Here is a 16447-nt window from a genome sequence, read left to right as displayed (position 1 = left end):
TCTAGGCCACTATAATCCACACCATAAATGAACGGGAAATGAATCATGTGCAGTTCGTTCAAGAAATAGAACAAGCAAAAAACAGCTGCTTTTAACTCTCTTTTTTTTGTAGTTGCGTTCTTGTGTGAAGTACGCACTATTAATCACAGTTTGTCTGAATGGTAACGTTTGTCATTTCCGCACTTAAACATTACAATTCCGTCTCACAAAGCTGTCTCCAATCGTAATTCGTAACATAAATCAGTCGTGGCCAGATAGGTGGTATATTCATTCCCAGTCTTACCTCCAACTAGCATGAATATAGAAAAGATGATCTCTCAAGTCTTCTTGACCACTCTTCAGTTCATCCAATACTAAAAAAAATACCGTTATATTTCTAGGCAATGGAAATCTAAAGCTAGGTGACCTATATTTTGATTTCTTAAGCTATTAAAGTCCAAAATTCAATATTATTTGGAATCAGTCAGGCCGTTAAGATTTAGAGTCCAATGCTTATCTAGGAAACTCACACTTGTAAAGAAAACACATGAACGACAAATAGTATAATTTACTCATTATTGATGAAAACTTAGATAGTGACTTTTTTTTTTTGTAACACACAGAGATAGTTATTAGTTGACGGAGCCCGTAATAAAGAAAAGGAGAGTGACTAAAATACCAAAGTATCCTTAACAATCTGATGGAACATGCTTCTATCCAATTTTTATAATATAGACTGAAAAAATATCGGCGGAGTTGTGAAAACATATGTTATCTTGGATAATAATAAGCTTTTTCCCTTTTAGTAAAAATCGAAACAAATCTTACACATTACTTTGCTTGGTTTATTGATGGTGATGATGGAGGATGGATTCGTTGGGATGAGACACATGTTGACTATTGTTTTCTTGTCTGGCTTCGCCGGATTCATGGAAGGCCCCGTGATTACTGACGTCACCGTCGCCGCCGTTTGCTCTTCACCAGACGACGCATGTTCTCTAGCCGTCTATCTCACCGGTTTTCAACAAGTGGTACTTAAATTAAATCTGATTTTTTTTTTGTTTGTTACTTAAAGATTGTGTTTCTTCTTTCTTTCTTGGGCTAAGTTTCTTTTTGCTGAACTCTGTCTACATCTCTGTCTGATGTCTTCTACATCATTTTTTTATCTTCTACATCTTGATTGTTAAAGATTGTGTTTCTTCTTCTTGCCATCTACATCTGGATGTCTCTAAACATGAAATTGAGAGCCTATTACCCAGATAAGTTGATTTGGTTCTTACAACCTAAGTGATTTAAAGAAGGTTTTCTTTTGTTTTCGACATACAACGATTTTTTATTTCAAGAAAGGAATTTTTTTCCTGAGCATTTCTGATAGACACTTTATAACTTTGAATATGAAAATTTTTACTTTCCAAAAGAGAATTTAGAAATTTTAAATTTAAAGTTTTGAGTTAAATTTAAAGTTTTGAGTAATAAAACTCTATATTTAAAGTTTTACTAATCAAAACTTCAAATTTGAAATTTCATAATTTTATTTGCATTTTGGTCCTTACAATCACACATCAGCTTTATTTTTAAAAATTACATAAAGACATAACTATTATACAAATTTAAATACTACAACAACACTAATAGTCAGATAAGTTTGATCCAGAACCTTTAAAATTTTCAAATATTGTTCAATTTTTTTTTTGTAACTGAAGATGGTTGTTGTTGTTTTGATGTTTTTTCGTACAATTATTTCTTGTTCATATCAAATATACTCACGAGTATTAATATCATCGAAATAAAATTAGTTTTTTAGCAATAATTTATGTTTCTCTTTTAATTTCTTGTTCTGATCGAATGTATTTACAAATATTAATATCATCTGATTTCAATAAATTTTAGCTCGTAATCTATAAAGTAAAAATGAAGAGAGTCATTTTTACTTCAAAATGCACTGATAGAAAATCATTTTATGGAATAATATGATATTTTGTTTAAAGTTTAATATTAATTAAGTTATTTTTATTTAAATTTTATATTTACATTTTATATTTAAATTTTAAATTTTATTAATTAATATTTCGTAATATGTTTGCATATGTGCTAGTTATTTATAAAAATTTTATGAATTCAAATTAGTTATGATAAATATAAAGACCATATTATAAAATACAAATAGTTTTGAAGTTAAATTTGAAGTTTTGGTTTTGGAAAAGAGCTTTAAACTTCAAATATAAAGTTTTAGATACTTCAAAATAAATTTTTTTTTTGGAGATACTCTAAATTCTAAGTTACACAATGCATAAACCCAGTGTTTCTCATTTGTTTGAACAATGATTGTTGTAAAACGAATAACGTATACTATTTACGAATATTTTTTTTTGATCAACTGGAGTTTCTGGACTATAATTTCTCACTAGCTTTTTTTTTTGTAACACAATTTCTAACGTTTGAAAAACTCACATTTGAGAGATTTTTGATGCAGACAGCCTAAGACAAAAAGGTCATATAACTCATTTTATGTCGGCCACAAAATTGAAATGTGTTCAGTTTATAAACCGATTAAAGACATAATCTAGTAAGATAATGTGTGTTATTAATGAAGGCAATAGGGTTAGGGACGATGGTGATGATGCCAGTAATTGGGAATCTATCAGACAGATATGGAATTAAAGCAGTTCTCACTTTACCCATGTGTCTCTCAATCCTTCCGCCTGGTCTGATTTCTCTCTCACTCGTTCTTATTTTAACTCTTTTTTTTTTTCGTGTTTGCTTTAATCCTTCGCTAGACACTTGGACACATCAGCGAAACGACACTAAAGAACTCGCTAATCTATTTTGAATAAATAATACAAGAATACAGAATATGATATGTGGACTTTATAGGAGAGTAACGCGTGGATGAAAATTAGCTTTGCCCCACTGCAACAACAAGTCAATGTCCAGAGTATCCTTCCATAATTTTATTAATCGGCAACACAAATACAGAGAAATAAAAAAGAAAAAGAAAAAAATATTCTACAGTTTTCATCTAAATTGACTAAAAATATTTTTAATTTATACCTTCACGTTTTTCAAATAGTATAATTCTCAAATATAATTAATTTAATTTTAATTATACTTTAGTAAAAAAAATAGTGAAATAATTAATTTTTGAGTAAATCTATTTCTACTCCAAAATAAAATAAAACAAAAATTTTTTTGTCGACTAAAATAAAACAATTAACATACTCCACCTGGACTATCGCATTTTCTTCAGTTAAAAAGAAAGATAAAAAGAATTGGACCATCGCCAATGTCTTCAATAATAATAAAACCAAGACCAACTGGAACACTACCTTTTGTTTTTCCTGATCTTGATGTTTCAATGTTCCAATGCAAACTAGTCTACTTAGTTATAATAATCTTAAGAATGCTGTATAAGTATTACATAGCATTTTTCATACTTATTATTTCTCTAAATATTTTCTTATATGAAGAAATAAAATCAGGAATTATAAGGCTGAAAATATTATTTTTGGCAGTCATTTTAGGGTACAAAAGGGATACACATTTCTTCTATATGTTTTACATAATCAAGATTCTGACCGCTTTGGTATGCGAAGGCACCGTGGACTGCCTTGCCTCTGCTTATGTGGTAACACTTTTATTTTAAGTAGTAATAATTTTCCTATTACAATAACAATCTGGCCTACTACTATTTTTATCAGTTTAATCCATTTCATTTTTCATTTTTAGGCAGAAAATATTCAGGGGAGAACAAGAATATCAGCATTTAGTGTTTTAGCTGGTGTCAAAACAATGTCTTCTCTTTGTGGAACGTTAGTTGCTCGATTTCTACCCCTAGCTTTGATTTTTAAGGTATCTTATAATCATTAGCGTCAAATCTAGTCAACCGAATCGTTACTTTGAAAATATAAGAGACATGCTTTTTGTGTCGATAAATTAGGTTTCAGCTATATCGTTTCTTGTTGCCATGGTGTACATGAGAAGTTTCCTAAAGGAAAGGCTAAACAATGATGAAAATGGTTATCATCAACAAGATGACGGTGATAGTAATGATGTTACGATGTTAGCAGAACCGATGTTGAACAACACAACAATTACAACTAGTGCTTTAAACAAGAAACAATCTTCGTTAAAAGATATGATGATCTTAATGAAAACTAGGTATGTTTATATTACTAAACATATGTAGATGCATACATATATATATCATTCTAAATATAATGATTTGGATATGGATTTTGTAATGCAGTACTATCTTCGTTCAAGCATTGGTTGTTACATTCTTCAGCAGTTTCTCAGATAGTGGAATGTAGTCTGCTTTCTTGGTTTACTCATATATTATTCTACATTTTTAGTTTTCATTTTATCAAATTAGTGAACAAAACAGATGATTTTTTTTCTTTTAACTATGCAGTATTTTCTGAAAGCGCGTTTTGGCTTTGACAAGAACCAGTTTGCTGATCTCATGCTATTGATTACTATCGTTGGGTCTATCTCTCAAGTAATTACATTACTAGTGATAATATGTTTAAATAACATTAATATGAATAAATTTTGTACGTCATGTGTTGTTAAATGTTTTTATTAGCTGTTTGTACTGCCAAGATTTGCTTCAACCATTGGAGAACGTAAGCTTTTATCAGCAGGGCTTTTTATGGAATTTACGAACGTAAGCATATCTTCTTTTCTTTTGAATTTGTTTCTGATGAAACGCTAAATAAGATGTTGGCATATAATGAATTTGGTTGCATGGGTTTGAGATGCAGATGGCCGTTGTCAGCATTTCTTGGGCACCATGGGTGAGTCGGTCGAAACTAGTGACTTGAGTCGATGTTCAGTGTCAATATGATCTGCTTTTGTGTTTTTTTTTTTGTTTCTATGTGGCAGGTTCCTTATCTCACCACTTTGTTTGTACCTGGAGCCATGCTTGTGATGCCATCAGTAAGGCTATAGATATAGCTTATCTGTCCTTAACAATGGTGCATTTTCTACTTATAAGTATAAAATTGAACAATCTTGGCTACAGGTGTGTGGTATTGCCTCAAGACAAGTCGGACCCGGTGAACAGGTATATATCTTGTCCTAACGATTGAAAGTTTGTTTTGTTGGATCAACATCCTCAAAAGAAATAGTTCAATGTTTGAGTAATTGATGTAGGGGAAAATGCAAGGATGCATATCTGGAGTGAAGTCCTTTGGGAAAGTCGTGGCACCATTTGTTTTCAGTCCATTGACAGGTTCGTGAAGCCATAAGAACACAGTTTACTTAGCTATTTACTGCTAAGTTTCAGTTTTTTCTTCACACTATTGATAAGATTTGGTTTAATTTGTATAGCGTTGTTCCTCTCGAACAATGCACCCTTCTATTTTCCTGGATTCAGTCTTTTATGCATTTCCTTGTCGTCGGTAAGGCCATTTCATCCTTGACTGGTACTTGGATATTACTGTCATCGAATTATGATGGACCAAACTGTTTATCCTTGTGCAGATGATCGGTTTCTTTCAGAGCCTAATGATAAAAGATGTTCCACCGTCACAATTGAACAAAGAAATCAACAGCACCTCGAGGGAAGAAGTGTGATTACAGGAACTTATTAAATATACTAGAGCCGGTGTCCGCGCTCCGCGCGGATTACATATTTAATTAAAGTATGTTAATATTTGTGTTAATGGATTTCTACGTGTTTTCCTGGGATTAAAACAATGGTGTAGAGGTGCCGCATGTTTGTATAGAAAACGATCATCATCTAAGAATCTTCATCACAAAAATGTTTTTTTTTGCCAAAGTATTTAATTATTCCTATATGTGTCTTCTAGGGGTGAATGACGAATCTGTTGATACAGTTGGGAGCATGATTTTTTTATTAAGAACTAATTGTGGTTTTTTTCATAATTTGTATTTTTAAATAAAAAACATATTTTACTAATAATGTTTATATTTGTTTTATTAGAGTTTTGTAACTATAAAATGAACAAAAATATCTTTATTTAGTACTTATATAAAATTATATAGAGATAGATTATTAATTTATGATTCTGATGGGACTATATATTAATTTGGAACAAATATTAAGCAACTCAATTAGATTCTTGCAAACCAGGAGAAAAGGAGTGGTCGGTCATGTCGTCTGTATTTTTACCTTTTCCCAAGTTTTTAAAACGTTTCGTAGCAATAAACAAAAATCAAAACGTAGCATTGTATTTATATATTTGGAATCTTATCAGATAAGATGTAACTTTTCTTTTTTTTTTGTGCACTTCAAATTTAATAAGATGTAAATAGTCAAAAATATAAATATATATATATATATATATATATATAAAACATAATTTGTATTTTATATTTGTTTTATTAAAGATTTGGATTAAAGTATTTAATTAATATATCAATACTAATAATGTTTTTGATTCAAAAATGCACTTGTAAATTCAAAATACCTCCCATAAGCGGAAGATCTTTGGCGGTTGGTTTGACCATGGTATTGAGGAACAATCAATCCTTAAACAAAGGAAAGAATATTTAAATGTTAGGCAAAGTGAAATGGTTTGATAATAAAAATAGTGAAAAAGGTCTCAATGGATAAAATCGAACCATGAGATTAATTACAAACTAAAATCTTATAAAGCCAAAAAAAAAACTAAATATTTTATATGACCGATAGACGTGAACTACAATTGTAGTAGCTTAGCAGGCAGGAACTATTATATTAAATCAAATTTTTTTGGCGGAGACCAATAGCTAAAGACGGAAGATTGTCGGTCTATGTTTAATCTTAACCAACTAAAATCTTATACGTTTGTTCGCACAGATTATCAATATGAATCTATTATTAAAACAATTGAAAATAAACAGTGGAAGGTGAGCCAAACCCCACGTCCCCAACCGCATACGGACTTAACTATCCAACTCTTAAACATATCACTTATGCCAAAAATTGACAAAATTGTGACTTTCAAATATTGACTTACACAAAATCTTGAACGTTTGGCGGTGGTGGTTTTTTCAGAGTGAGAGGGGATGAATATATAGTCTTCAGATTAGAGTTCTTGATCCTAATGGTAGAATATATGTTATTTAATTTTCAATGAATACAGTATGCATTTTTGACATGAAATATAACGATTTCCTAAATTAAATTGTTCACCAGCTATAAGAATATTAAGTATGGGGCAAGTTAAAGTTGTAAAAATCGATTTTGATTTAGGATGGCAAAGATGTGGTAGCTAGAAGACTAATAATCAACAGTCAATGCATGCATTGTTTTATTATGATGTAACTGGAGTTGAACCAGGTTAAACCGTGACTCTTCGCATATTTTAATGGTTGGTTTTTTTTTTTTAAAGTCAAGTCCGGAATGACATGGCATAATGGTTGGTTCTGATTATTTTGTTCATGTGGCAAGGCTTAGGAAGCTAGGATTTAGCTCCTTTTATATAGTAAGATATAACGATTTCCTAAATTAAATTGTTCACCAGCTATAAGAATATTAAGTATGGGGCAAGTTAAAGTTGTAAAAATCGATTTTGATTTAGGATGGCAAAGATGTGGTAGCTAGAAGACTAATAATCAACAATCAATGCATGCATTGTTTTATTATGATGTAACTGGAGTTGAACCAGGTTAAACCGTGACTCTTCGCATATTTTAATGGTTGGTTTTTTTTTTAAAGTCCAGTCCGGAATGACATGGCATAATGGTTGGTTCTGATTATTTTGTTCATGTGGCAAGGTTTAGGAAGCTAGGATTTAGCTCCTTTTATATAGTAGGATAAAGAGAAGAATGCCAATTTAGGATGTAGTAATAATGATGTAGATTAAGATATTTAGAGTTAATATCTTAAGTATTTAACTAGATTTTAATCTGCACATCCCTACGGGTAACATTTCATTTATAAATATAAAACTTTATATTATTTTGTATATAATAATTTTTGATAATATATTCCTGTCATTTTAAAAATAACTAAATAGATGATATATAGTTCTAAATATTAAAATTTAACATATGTTAACAATATTATTTTTTGTAAAAATTATTACATAATTTATGAATATTAATCATTTTAAAAGGTGAATGATATTTTAGTCACTTTAAACGGTGAATGATATTTTATTTATTTATCTTAATGAAAATATTTTTTTAAAATATATTTGTTTACCAATTCAAAATAATTTAAGATGTTTGCACAAAAAATAATTGTAATATGTAATTCATTAATTACTTCTATTTTAATATAATGTACAATATACTTATAAAATTTATAAAATTAGCAAATAATTTCATTATTTTATTTATAATAAAAATATAATTAAAATTAATTTATAATAAAATTATACTACTAATTGCGAAATTAATCAGTGCATTAATTAAAAGAATATTTAAATTTTAAAAAAGATTTTGTTAGATTTTTTCTCAACAGATTTTGTTATTCCTAAAACTAAAATTTAAATTTATATTTAAAATTAATTTGTTATTAATATCCTTATAATTATTTAGAAATGTTATACATTAAATAAACTAATGTAAACAATAAAAATATTATTTGAATATATGGACCTAGACTTCTAGTATGACTATTTTGTAGTAGATAAAAATGGTACTTCTCTTTTAATAGAGAAGACTAGAGCTTGACCCGCGCACCCGCGCAGGTGTTAGTTTTTTGATAAATGAATATTTATTTGTATAAGTGATAATATATATTTTAAAATTTACCCGTTTAATTTTTTTTTAATATGACATTTATAAACACAATAATTTTATAGTTTATATTGAGTAGTTTTATTTTATCATGTAAACCCTTAATTATATCATCCATTTATTTAGAATACGACCTGTAAAATCACACAAATGTATTTTTATTTTTTATGGATCAAAATTTTATGATTATATATAATTAAATTATTGTATAAACTGTTTTTATGGATCAAAATTTTATGATTATGTATAATGAAATTGTTGTATACTATTTATTACGTATATGTGGAATTAGTAAAATAATTACCGTATAATGTATGTAATTACGAAATGTATATATGGAATTAATTATTTTCAAATACACATATGTATAATAAAAAGGAAAAGACAAAAAATATTAAAAGTTAGGTTTATTAATTATTATTGCCATGATTTTTTAGTTAGAATTTGATTTTGGAAATACATTAATTGAAGAGAAAAGACAAAAATCCTAAAAGATAGGTTAATTAATAACTTCAGTGGCATGCCATTGTAAATATAGTGGAAAACTAAGGGATAATCTAATTTTGTACTCCTATTTTAATAGATTAGATGTTTTATTTATTATTAGGATAATTATCTTTATTGTTTTAAGGTTTTATTGTTTTCTTATATATAGTCGTTTAGGCTTAAGTTTATATGCGGAAGCTTTATAGGATATGACTAGAGATCCGTTGATTTTGAAAATACCCGGAAAAGTAGAATAATACAAAGATCTTATTTAGTCTAAGAATACCTAAGATCAATTTCTTCTTAAATTCGTTGAAAACACCTGTGTTCTAGCAGAAAACAAGGAATAAAAAGAAATCTCTTATCTTTTATTAATCAAATCATCAACTGAATACAAACTTAAACTTAAACAGCTATATATAAGAAAACCATAAAACCCTAAAACAATAAAGATGATTATCCTAATAATAAATAAAACATTAAATAATTAAGATATTAATTCTAAATATCTTAATCTACATCAAATAAATCATCAATCATAAAAGAAAAGATGACTATCAATATGTATCATTGGATGAAGATACATATTTATATAGAATGGAGTAGATTAGATATATTTATAGCATGTGAACAAGCTATATTTATATGTTCATATTCAAAATATTGGTACACAACTTTCTGTAGTCATTTGTTTCCACTAACTTTATCGAGTTTTTTTTGGACAAAGGTTATCTAATCTATTAATTTAAGTTCCTATTTTTTTTTTATCTATTATTAACCAACTATAAATTTGATTTTTGTTTAATTATAACAAAATCTGTTGAGAAAAAAATCTAACATAGTCTTACTTAAAAATTTAAATATTTTTATAAATAATGCATTTTCGAAATTAGTAATATAATATTATTATAAATAAATTTTAAATAAAATTTTCTTATAAAGCAATAAAATAAAAACTTTATACAATTTTTTTTATAAATTCTATAACTATATTATGTATTATATAGAAATAGAAGTGCATACAAATTAAATATTACAAAATTATATTAAATAAGTAAATGAACAAAATTTATTTTTTAAAATTGTTTCATTTGAATAAATTATCACTCATCATAAAAATGACTTAAATTTTGTAGAACCTGCACACTCTTAAACTCTATCTTTTGAGCTTTAATTCGGCTTTACATTGTCATTGATCTTCTTTAACATTGTCATTGATCTTTTGAGATCATATTTTCCCCTTTCTTTAACATTAGTGATCTTTAAAGGAAACATTTATACACTTTATCCCCAACTTGTTGAAAAAACGCAGAGTATAGCTAATAACAAATATGAAGTGAAGCATGAAAAATAACAAATATAAAAGGCCTAACAAACATATTTAATGATTTTATAAAATATAATTACAATTTTGGAGTGAATATTGAAGGATGTAATAAACCTTTTGAAAATATGGAGAAAGAATCTAAACACTGGAAAGTGAGCTAGTGCAACTTCATAATCATTTTGAATTGACACCCTACCTATTATAATACTGCACTATACTGATTACTTATCAATCCAACCGACACTAAATGAAAAGGATGAGACCGCTTGTTGGAGTTTCTTTGTGCACGCAAGAGACGCAACACCAGCCTTTCTCCATTTTCATATCAGTCTCCATTTTCATATCACTCAAAGATTTTGTAACTTTTCAGAACCATATATGGAATATAAACTTTCAAAATAATAAAACAGTAAAAACTAATTGTACAACCTGAGGCTTGGAAATGATGACAAATTCATTAAGCTCAGCTATAGTAAGAAGCTCAACCTTTGCATAGCCTCTCAGCAATGAAGGAACAGGGGTGTTTCCAATGTCTTTGGAAACCATCCTGTATTGTTACAGAGTACGTGGGAGTGTATTATGGATGTAATAATTTATGAATCATCAAACACTTACTCGTAAAACTGAATATCCCCTGCATCAGTTTCCTTGTCGAAAAATACATGTGTAATGTGTTCTCGAGGTGGCGTTCAAGAACAAACATCTTGCAGAAAAATATTCCATGTGTGTTTGAAGAATACATTACTACACTCCTCACATGTAAGCACTAAATTTTAGGGTTGGCCCAACCCATCCAAATAATTTAAGAGCCATAACACTAATGCATTACTCCTAAAATATTTAGTGCTAATTTAGGACAGGGTTAAAGAACTACATGGTTTTAATAGAGTTGAACACTGTTAGATAAATATTTTTTTGGTAAACAACAATAATTTTGGTGTACAATTAAAACTTCTAAAATGAAATTTTCTTAGAAAATTGTAAAATTGAGTTTTTTTTTTCGCCAAAATCGTAAAAATAAGGATTTTTTGTCAAAATCGAAAAAAGATTTTTTCTGCGAAATCGAGTTTTTCCGTCAAACCAGACAAAGTGAGTTTTTCCACCAACCCCGAAAAAGTGAGTTTTTCTATTAAAACCACAAAACAAAATTTTTTCGCCAAAACTGTAAAATTGAGATTTTCCGTCAAAACCGTACAAACGAGATTTCCCGCAAAAATGAGTTTTTCTGCAAAACGAGATTTCTCACCAAACCATTAAATTAAGATTTCCCATCAAAACCATAAAATTGAGTTTTCTCACAAAACATGATTTCCGGCCAAAAACGTAAAACAAGATTTCCCGCCAAAATTGTAAAACCGAGTTTTCCAGCCAAAACCGTAAAATCGAATTTTCCCGCAAAATGTGATTTCTTGCCAAAACCGTTAAACACGATTTCTCGCCAAAACCGTAATATTGAGTTTTTCCGCCAAACCGTGATATTAAGTTTTTCCGCCAAAATCGTAAAAATCGAATATTCCCAAAAAATGAGATTTTTCGCCAAAACCGTAAAAACAAGTCCTGTCAAACTCGCAGAAATGAGATTTCTCACCAGAAGAATAAAATCGTTTTTTTTTTCCAAAATCACAAAATCGAGTTTTCCGCCAAAATCAAAATTTTCACCAAAATAAAAAAATAACTTTTTTCGCCTATCACAAGTTACTTAAACTATTTTTTTTTTTTTTTGCCAAAATCAAAATCAAAATTTTTTCTCCTATCACAAGTTTCTTAATAACTTTTTTCGCCTAAATCAAATTCTTAACGAAAGTGAGTTCTACCATAATATTTAATTAAAACTATAAAATTTTAGTTACTTAATTTAATTATAATCAAAAGTTATTATTAGTATGTAAATATTAAATTATAAAAATAAAAATTGAACTATAAGCAGTGGAATATGGTGTTGAATTTTATTTAACAAAACTACTATAAATGTTTAAAATAAAGTCAATGTTGAATAATTAGATAGAAAAGAGAAAAAATGATGTGGAATATTAAAAGAGAGTGAATTGATACAACTGATACGATTCCCTCATCAGTTTAGACGTAAGAGAATTGTATCATGTGTAATTAAGAGTTTGTTAGTAGAGACCCGCAGATTTAAGATTTGTTGCTTTAGATTTTAGCTTTCTGTTTTTTGGTTACATAATTATTTTCAAAACATCTAAATCACTAAATAAAAATCGTACAGTACTTGATATTCAAAGGTAGTATATTTCCTTTTTTTTTAGATTCGTTTTTGGAAGGTAAAGCATGATTGGTTTAAAATAAAGCTATAAAAAGATTTAAGGGAAATACCTTCCTAAAGCCTTAAAATGGTTTTTGTCACACATATAATCTCTAAAAATCAAATGATCAAAACGTTTCATTAAAGAGGTAAATATACAATTATATCCCTATTGTTAACTAATATAAACTTAGGATTTAGAATTAAGAAGTTCAGTTTTGGAAGTAAAATTTAAAAATTTTAAAAATAGAAAATAAATATTAAAAATTTAAAGATGGTTTCAAAAAACAGTGTCGAGTTTCAACGAGAAAACTATAAAAAAAAAATCAATTTTTTTTCCTATAAAAAATCGAATTTCAAACAATATAATTGGAAACTATAATATTTTATTTATTTATTTGTATTTATATATCTAAAGTATATGGATTTTTGGTCTCTTTAATAAAATCTATTTGGATCATTTTTCTTTGAAGGCTTTTTTTATAAATTTGTTTTTAAAAAGATCTATTTGAAAAAAATTGGGCAGATTAAGTGGTTGTCCACAGTTTCTACCGTTCTTCCCAATAATATAAAGGTTGCAGCTTCCTATTTGAAAAATCTCTCCGGACCGAAAAGGTTGCTGCTTCCTAATAATATAGCGTAATTTTTTTTTATAAATATATTGAATGTCATTTAGTTTAAAAGAATTTTGGTCATCTCAGAAAAATACAATCTGTTTGTAGCATTCGGCGATCAACCAAATTACATTTAACTTTTCCGATAGAGAGACTTACATAAGGAGACACAATGTGTGTTTGTTTCTTCTTGAGAGACACAATCTGAGTTTGACACACTTTACTTCCACTTTATCCTACCAGCTGTTTTTTATTGGCCAGAAATGCCCCCGCTTGTTGTAACGAGAATGTTTTGTTTTTATTAGTCATGTTATTTCTTTGTAACTGAATTAAGGTTCGGTTGTAATAAATGTAAAGGTAAGTCGGGGACAGCTAATGGATTTACGGTGGGCGAATCTAACGCACAAGATTTAAAGTTTATAAATAAGCGAAATCGAACGGTTGTGGTTAGTATAGTGTCTTAGGATGTGGTTGGTGCAATTAAGAAGGATACGACGTTGTTGCATTTATTAGGGTAAAGCCATTAATTTCCTCCAATTGTTGTTGCTCTCGTTTGATTTTCAGATCTGAGGGAGAAGACTAAGGTGAAAGAGGAAGTGAGACCTACTGTGTCTCTTTCTCACAGTTTCGCGAAACGGACATATCAGCTGTAAGTTTTTTGTAACTTCCTCTTCGAAAGCTGTTACTTGGGTTGATACGGTTATGATATCATGGTTGCTGATGTTAGAAATTGTTTTCTGTGTTATTTGTGGTGTGAAGAGCAGATGGATGAGATGTGTTTGGTTATGTGCGGTGGTTGGGTATGTGGTTCAGACGGAAAATGGGAATTCGTGGTGGAGAAGAAAAGAATGGCTAGGATGGTAGCTGTTGAAGTGGGAATGTCCATCAAAGAGCTAGAACGTCTAGTGCTTGCTGAGTTCCGTGTAGGGGAATTGGAGTACGGTGTTTCGTTGTCTTACTGGCCACCGGATAGTTTGGAACTTGCAACCGGGATTAAAACCCCACCTGTAGTGCTTACGAGCGATGGAGCGTTGAAGTATTTTTTCACGCATATGAAGGTGAAGGGGTCTCTGAATCTGTTTGCTACGTTTGAACCTTTTGGAGGAGATGTGTTTGTAGGCTCCGGAAGTAAGAGCGTTGGTTTTGATACACCCGTAATGGATAAGAAATGTGCTGGTAGCCATTTTGGTGGGAAGGGGGAAAACGTGTCTAGATTTTCATCGGCAGTGAGTCGTGTGTATCCACAGGCACAGCACGGGTACTGCATTGTTCATTTAGCAAGGAATGTGAATGCTAGATTTTCATGCAAGGGGCTTGCAAGGATGGTGACAGCCGCAGCCTGTGCTCACAGGATGCGTGACTACAAAAACTAGTGTGACAAGATTAAGGCGGCAAACAATGATTGCGCTATCTATTTAGGTAAGATTGGAACAGCGCACTGGTCGCGGACATACTTCAAAGGTGACCGGTACAACATAATGACAAGTAACATAGCTGAGCAGCTGAACAATGCTTTGGTGGAAGGCAGATCATCCCCAATAGTTGAGTTGCTTATGTTTATACAAGAGATGATGACAAGGTGGTTTAGTGCTCGTAGGAAGAAGTCTGAGAGGCATAGGGGGTTGATGACTGTTGAGGTGGATAAGGTAATGACAAAGAGCATGGCACTGATGAGTGGAAGCAAAATCAATTCAGTTTCTAGTTGGAGCAGTCAGGTTGTAGGGAAGTATGGAGGTTATGACAGCGTAATTTTAGATCAGAAAAAATGTTCCTGCAAGTACTTTGACCACATGAAGATACCATGTGGTCATGCAATGCTCGCTGCTGACAACCTTGGGGTACCTTACGATACACTAGTTGGGCACTGGTACAAGACAGAGGCCTGGAGAGAAACATACGCCGATGTGATCAGTCCAATTGGCGATCCAAGGGATGAGGATATTCCTGAAGAGGTGATGAATAAGGTTTTGATGCCACCTGTGACGAAGAGACCGGCAGGAAGGCGGAAGACAAAACGCTTCCTATCAACAGGAGAAATCCCTGTAAGTTGTTTCTTTAGCCGTATAATCATGTTTGAGGCCCCTCCCCCTTCTCAGTATATAATCTCAGATGTGGACATGTGTGGCAGGGACCAAATAAGAAGGCGGTACCGAACAAGTGTGGAAGATGCAGGGGGACAGGGCATAACAGGACGAACTGTACGGTTCCGCTGAAATGAGTGGGAGAAGAGACCTTAGGAGGCTTTTGGGGAGAGGAAGGCTTAGGAGGCTTTTGGGGCGATGACGCGTTTGGGTGATGTGGTTAATTTTTTTTTGTTTGAGAACAAACCACCCATAGGATTAACATATGTATTTCGGTTTTCGGTTGATGGATGCTATTATGATGTTTTATGGGCAAGGAATTGTAGGTTTTTTCACACTGAAAAGTGATGTTGGGATTTGGATGATGTGTTTAAGGTGAAGTTTGTTATTATTGTTGTTCTGCTTGTTGACTTATTTTACAGAAATTGGAACATAGATTTTTGACCACTAGGTTGCTATATGGCAGAAAATGATTTTGTGAATTAGCTAACCACGACTTGATAACCGCTATTGACTAGTATACAGAAATATAGGGTAAAGGGTTTAAGAATAGTTTTGGTAAGCCGGAAATTGTAAGCTTGTGGATGGCGGGTGTGTGGTTGGTTTGTTGGGATCCTAATACATAGTTATGTGTAAATATAAGAGATTAGGTAATCTCTTAGGTATAATGAAAGACAGAGAGTTTGGTGGGAGGTTTTAAATACGTGAAGACCATTTTTTTGTTTTGGCGAGCTGAGTGATTTGGGAAAGAAATAAGTATTCTTTTGAGTTAAGGGTTAAGGGTATGGTGTATAGGGTATAGGGGTGTATGGTTTGGGATATACGTTTGTAGTTAGTGAGATCGGTTTGTGTTCGAGACCTGTAAATCAATGTTTCTGAACTTGAGGTTGTTCGGATATGGATTCTCGGAACCAGTTGATTAAATTGTTTTGAAATGTATTGTTCCGATTTGGATGGGTCGAGAAGTTGGTTGTGGTAGGCAGCAGTTCTGAACTAGCTTTGT

At 30.7% G+C, this 16447-nt stretch overlaps 1 protein-coding gene and 1 pseudogene across 1 annotated transcript; both read left to right on the top strand.

Annotated features, from left to right (window-relative positions):
* The first annotated feature begins 372 nt into the window (after nucleotides 1-372).
* Nucleotides 373-5764, top strand: LOC106428680 (annotated as a pseudogene).
* A 9077-nt stretch (nucleotides 5765-14841) lies between these two features.
* LOC106428707 lies at nucleotides 14842-15581 on the top strand. The gene is made up of 2 exons (XM_022693467.2): nucleotides 14842-15405; nucleotides 15492-15581. The coding sequence occupies exons 1-2, from the start codon at nucleotides 14842-14844 to the stop codon at nucleotides 15579-15581; spliced, it is 654 nt and encodes a 217-aa protein (XP_022549188.2).
* Nucleotides 15582-16447: the final 866 nt, after the last annotated feature.

Source organism: Brassica napus, chromosome A7, assembly GCF_020379485.1.
Source record: "Brassica napus cultivar Da-Ae chromosome A7, Da-Ae, whole genome shotgun sequence".
NCBI lineage: Eukaryota > Viridiplantae > Streptophyta > Magnoliopsida > Brassicales > Brassicaceae > Brassica > Brassica napus.
This window is presented reverse-complemented; position numbering and strand designations above follow the sequence as displayed.

What these genes read in the sequence shown, in the direction of transcription:
- LOC106428707 (XM_022693467.2), top strand. Translation starts at nt 14,842, where the DNA reads ATGACAAGTAACATAGCTGAGCAGCTGAACAATGCTTTGGTGGAAGGC. An exon ending in TATCAACAGGAGAAATCCCT is followed by an intron (nt 15,406 to 15,491) that starts GTAAGTTGTTTC and finishes CATGTGTGGCAG; the next exon opens with GGACCAAATAAGAAGGCGGT.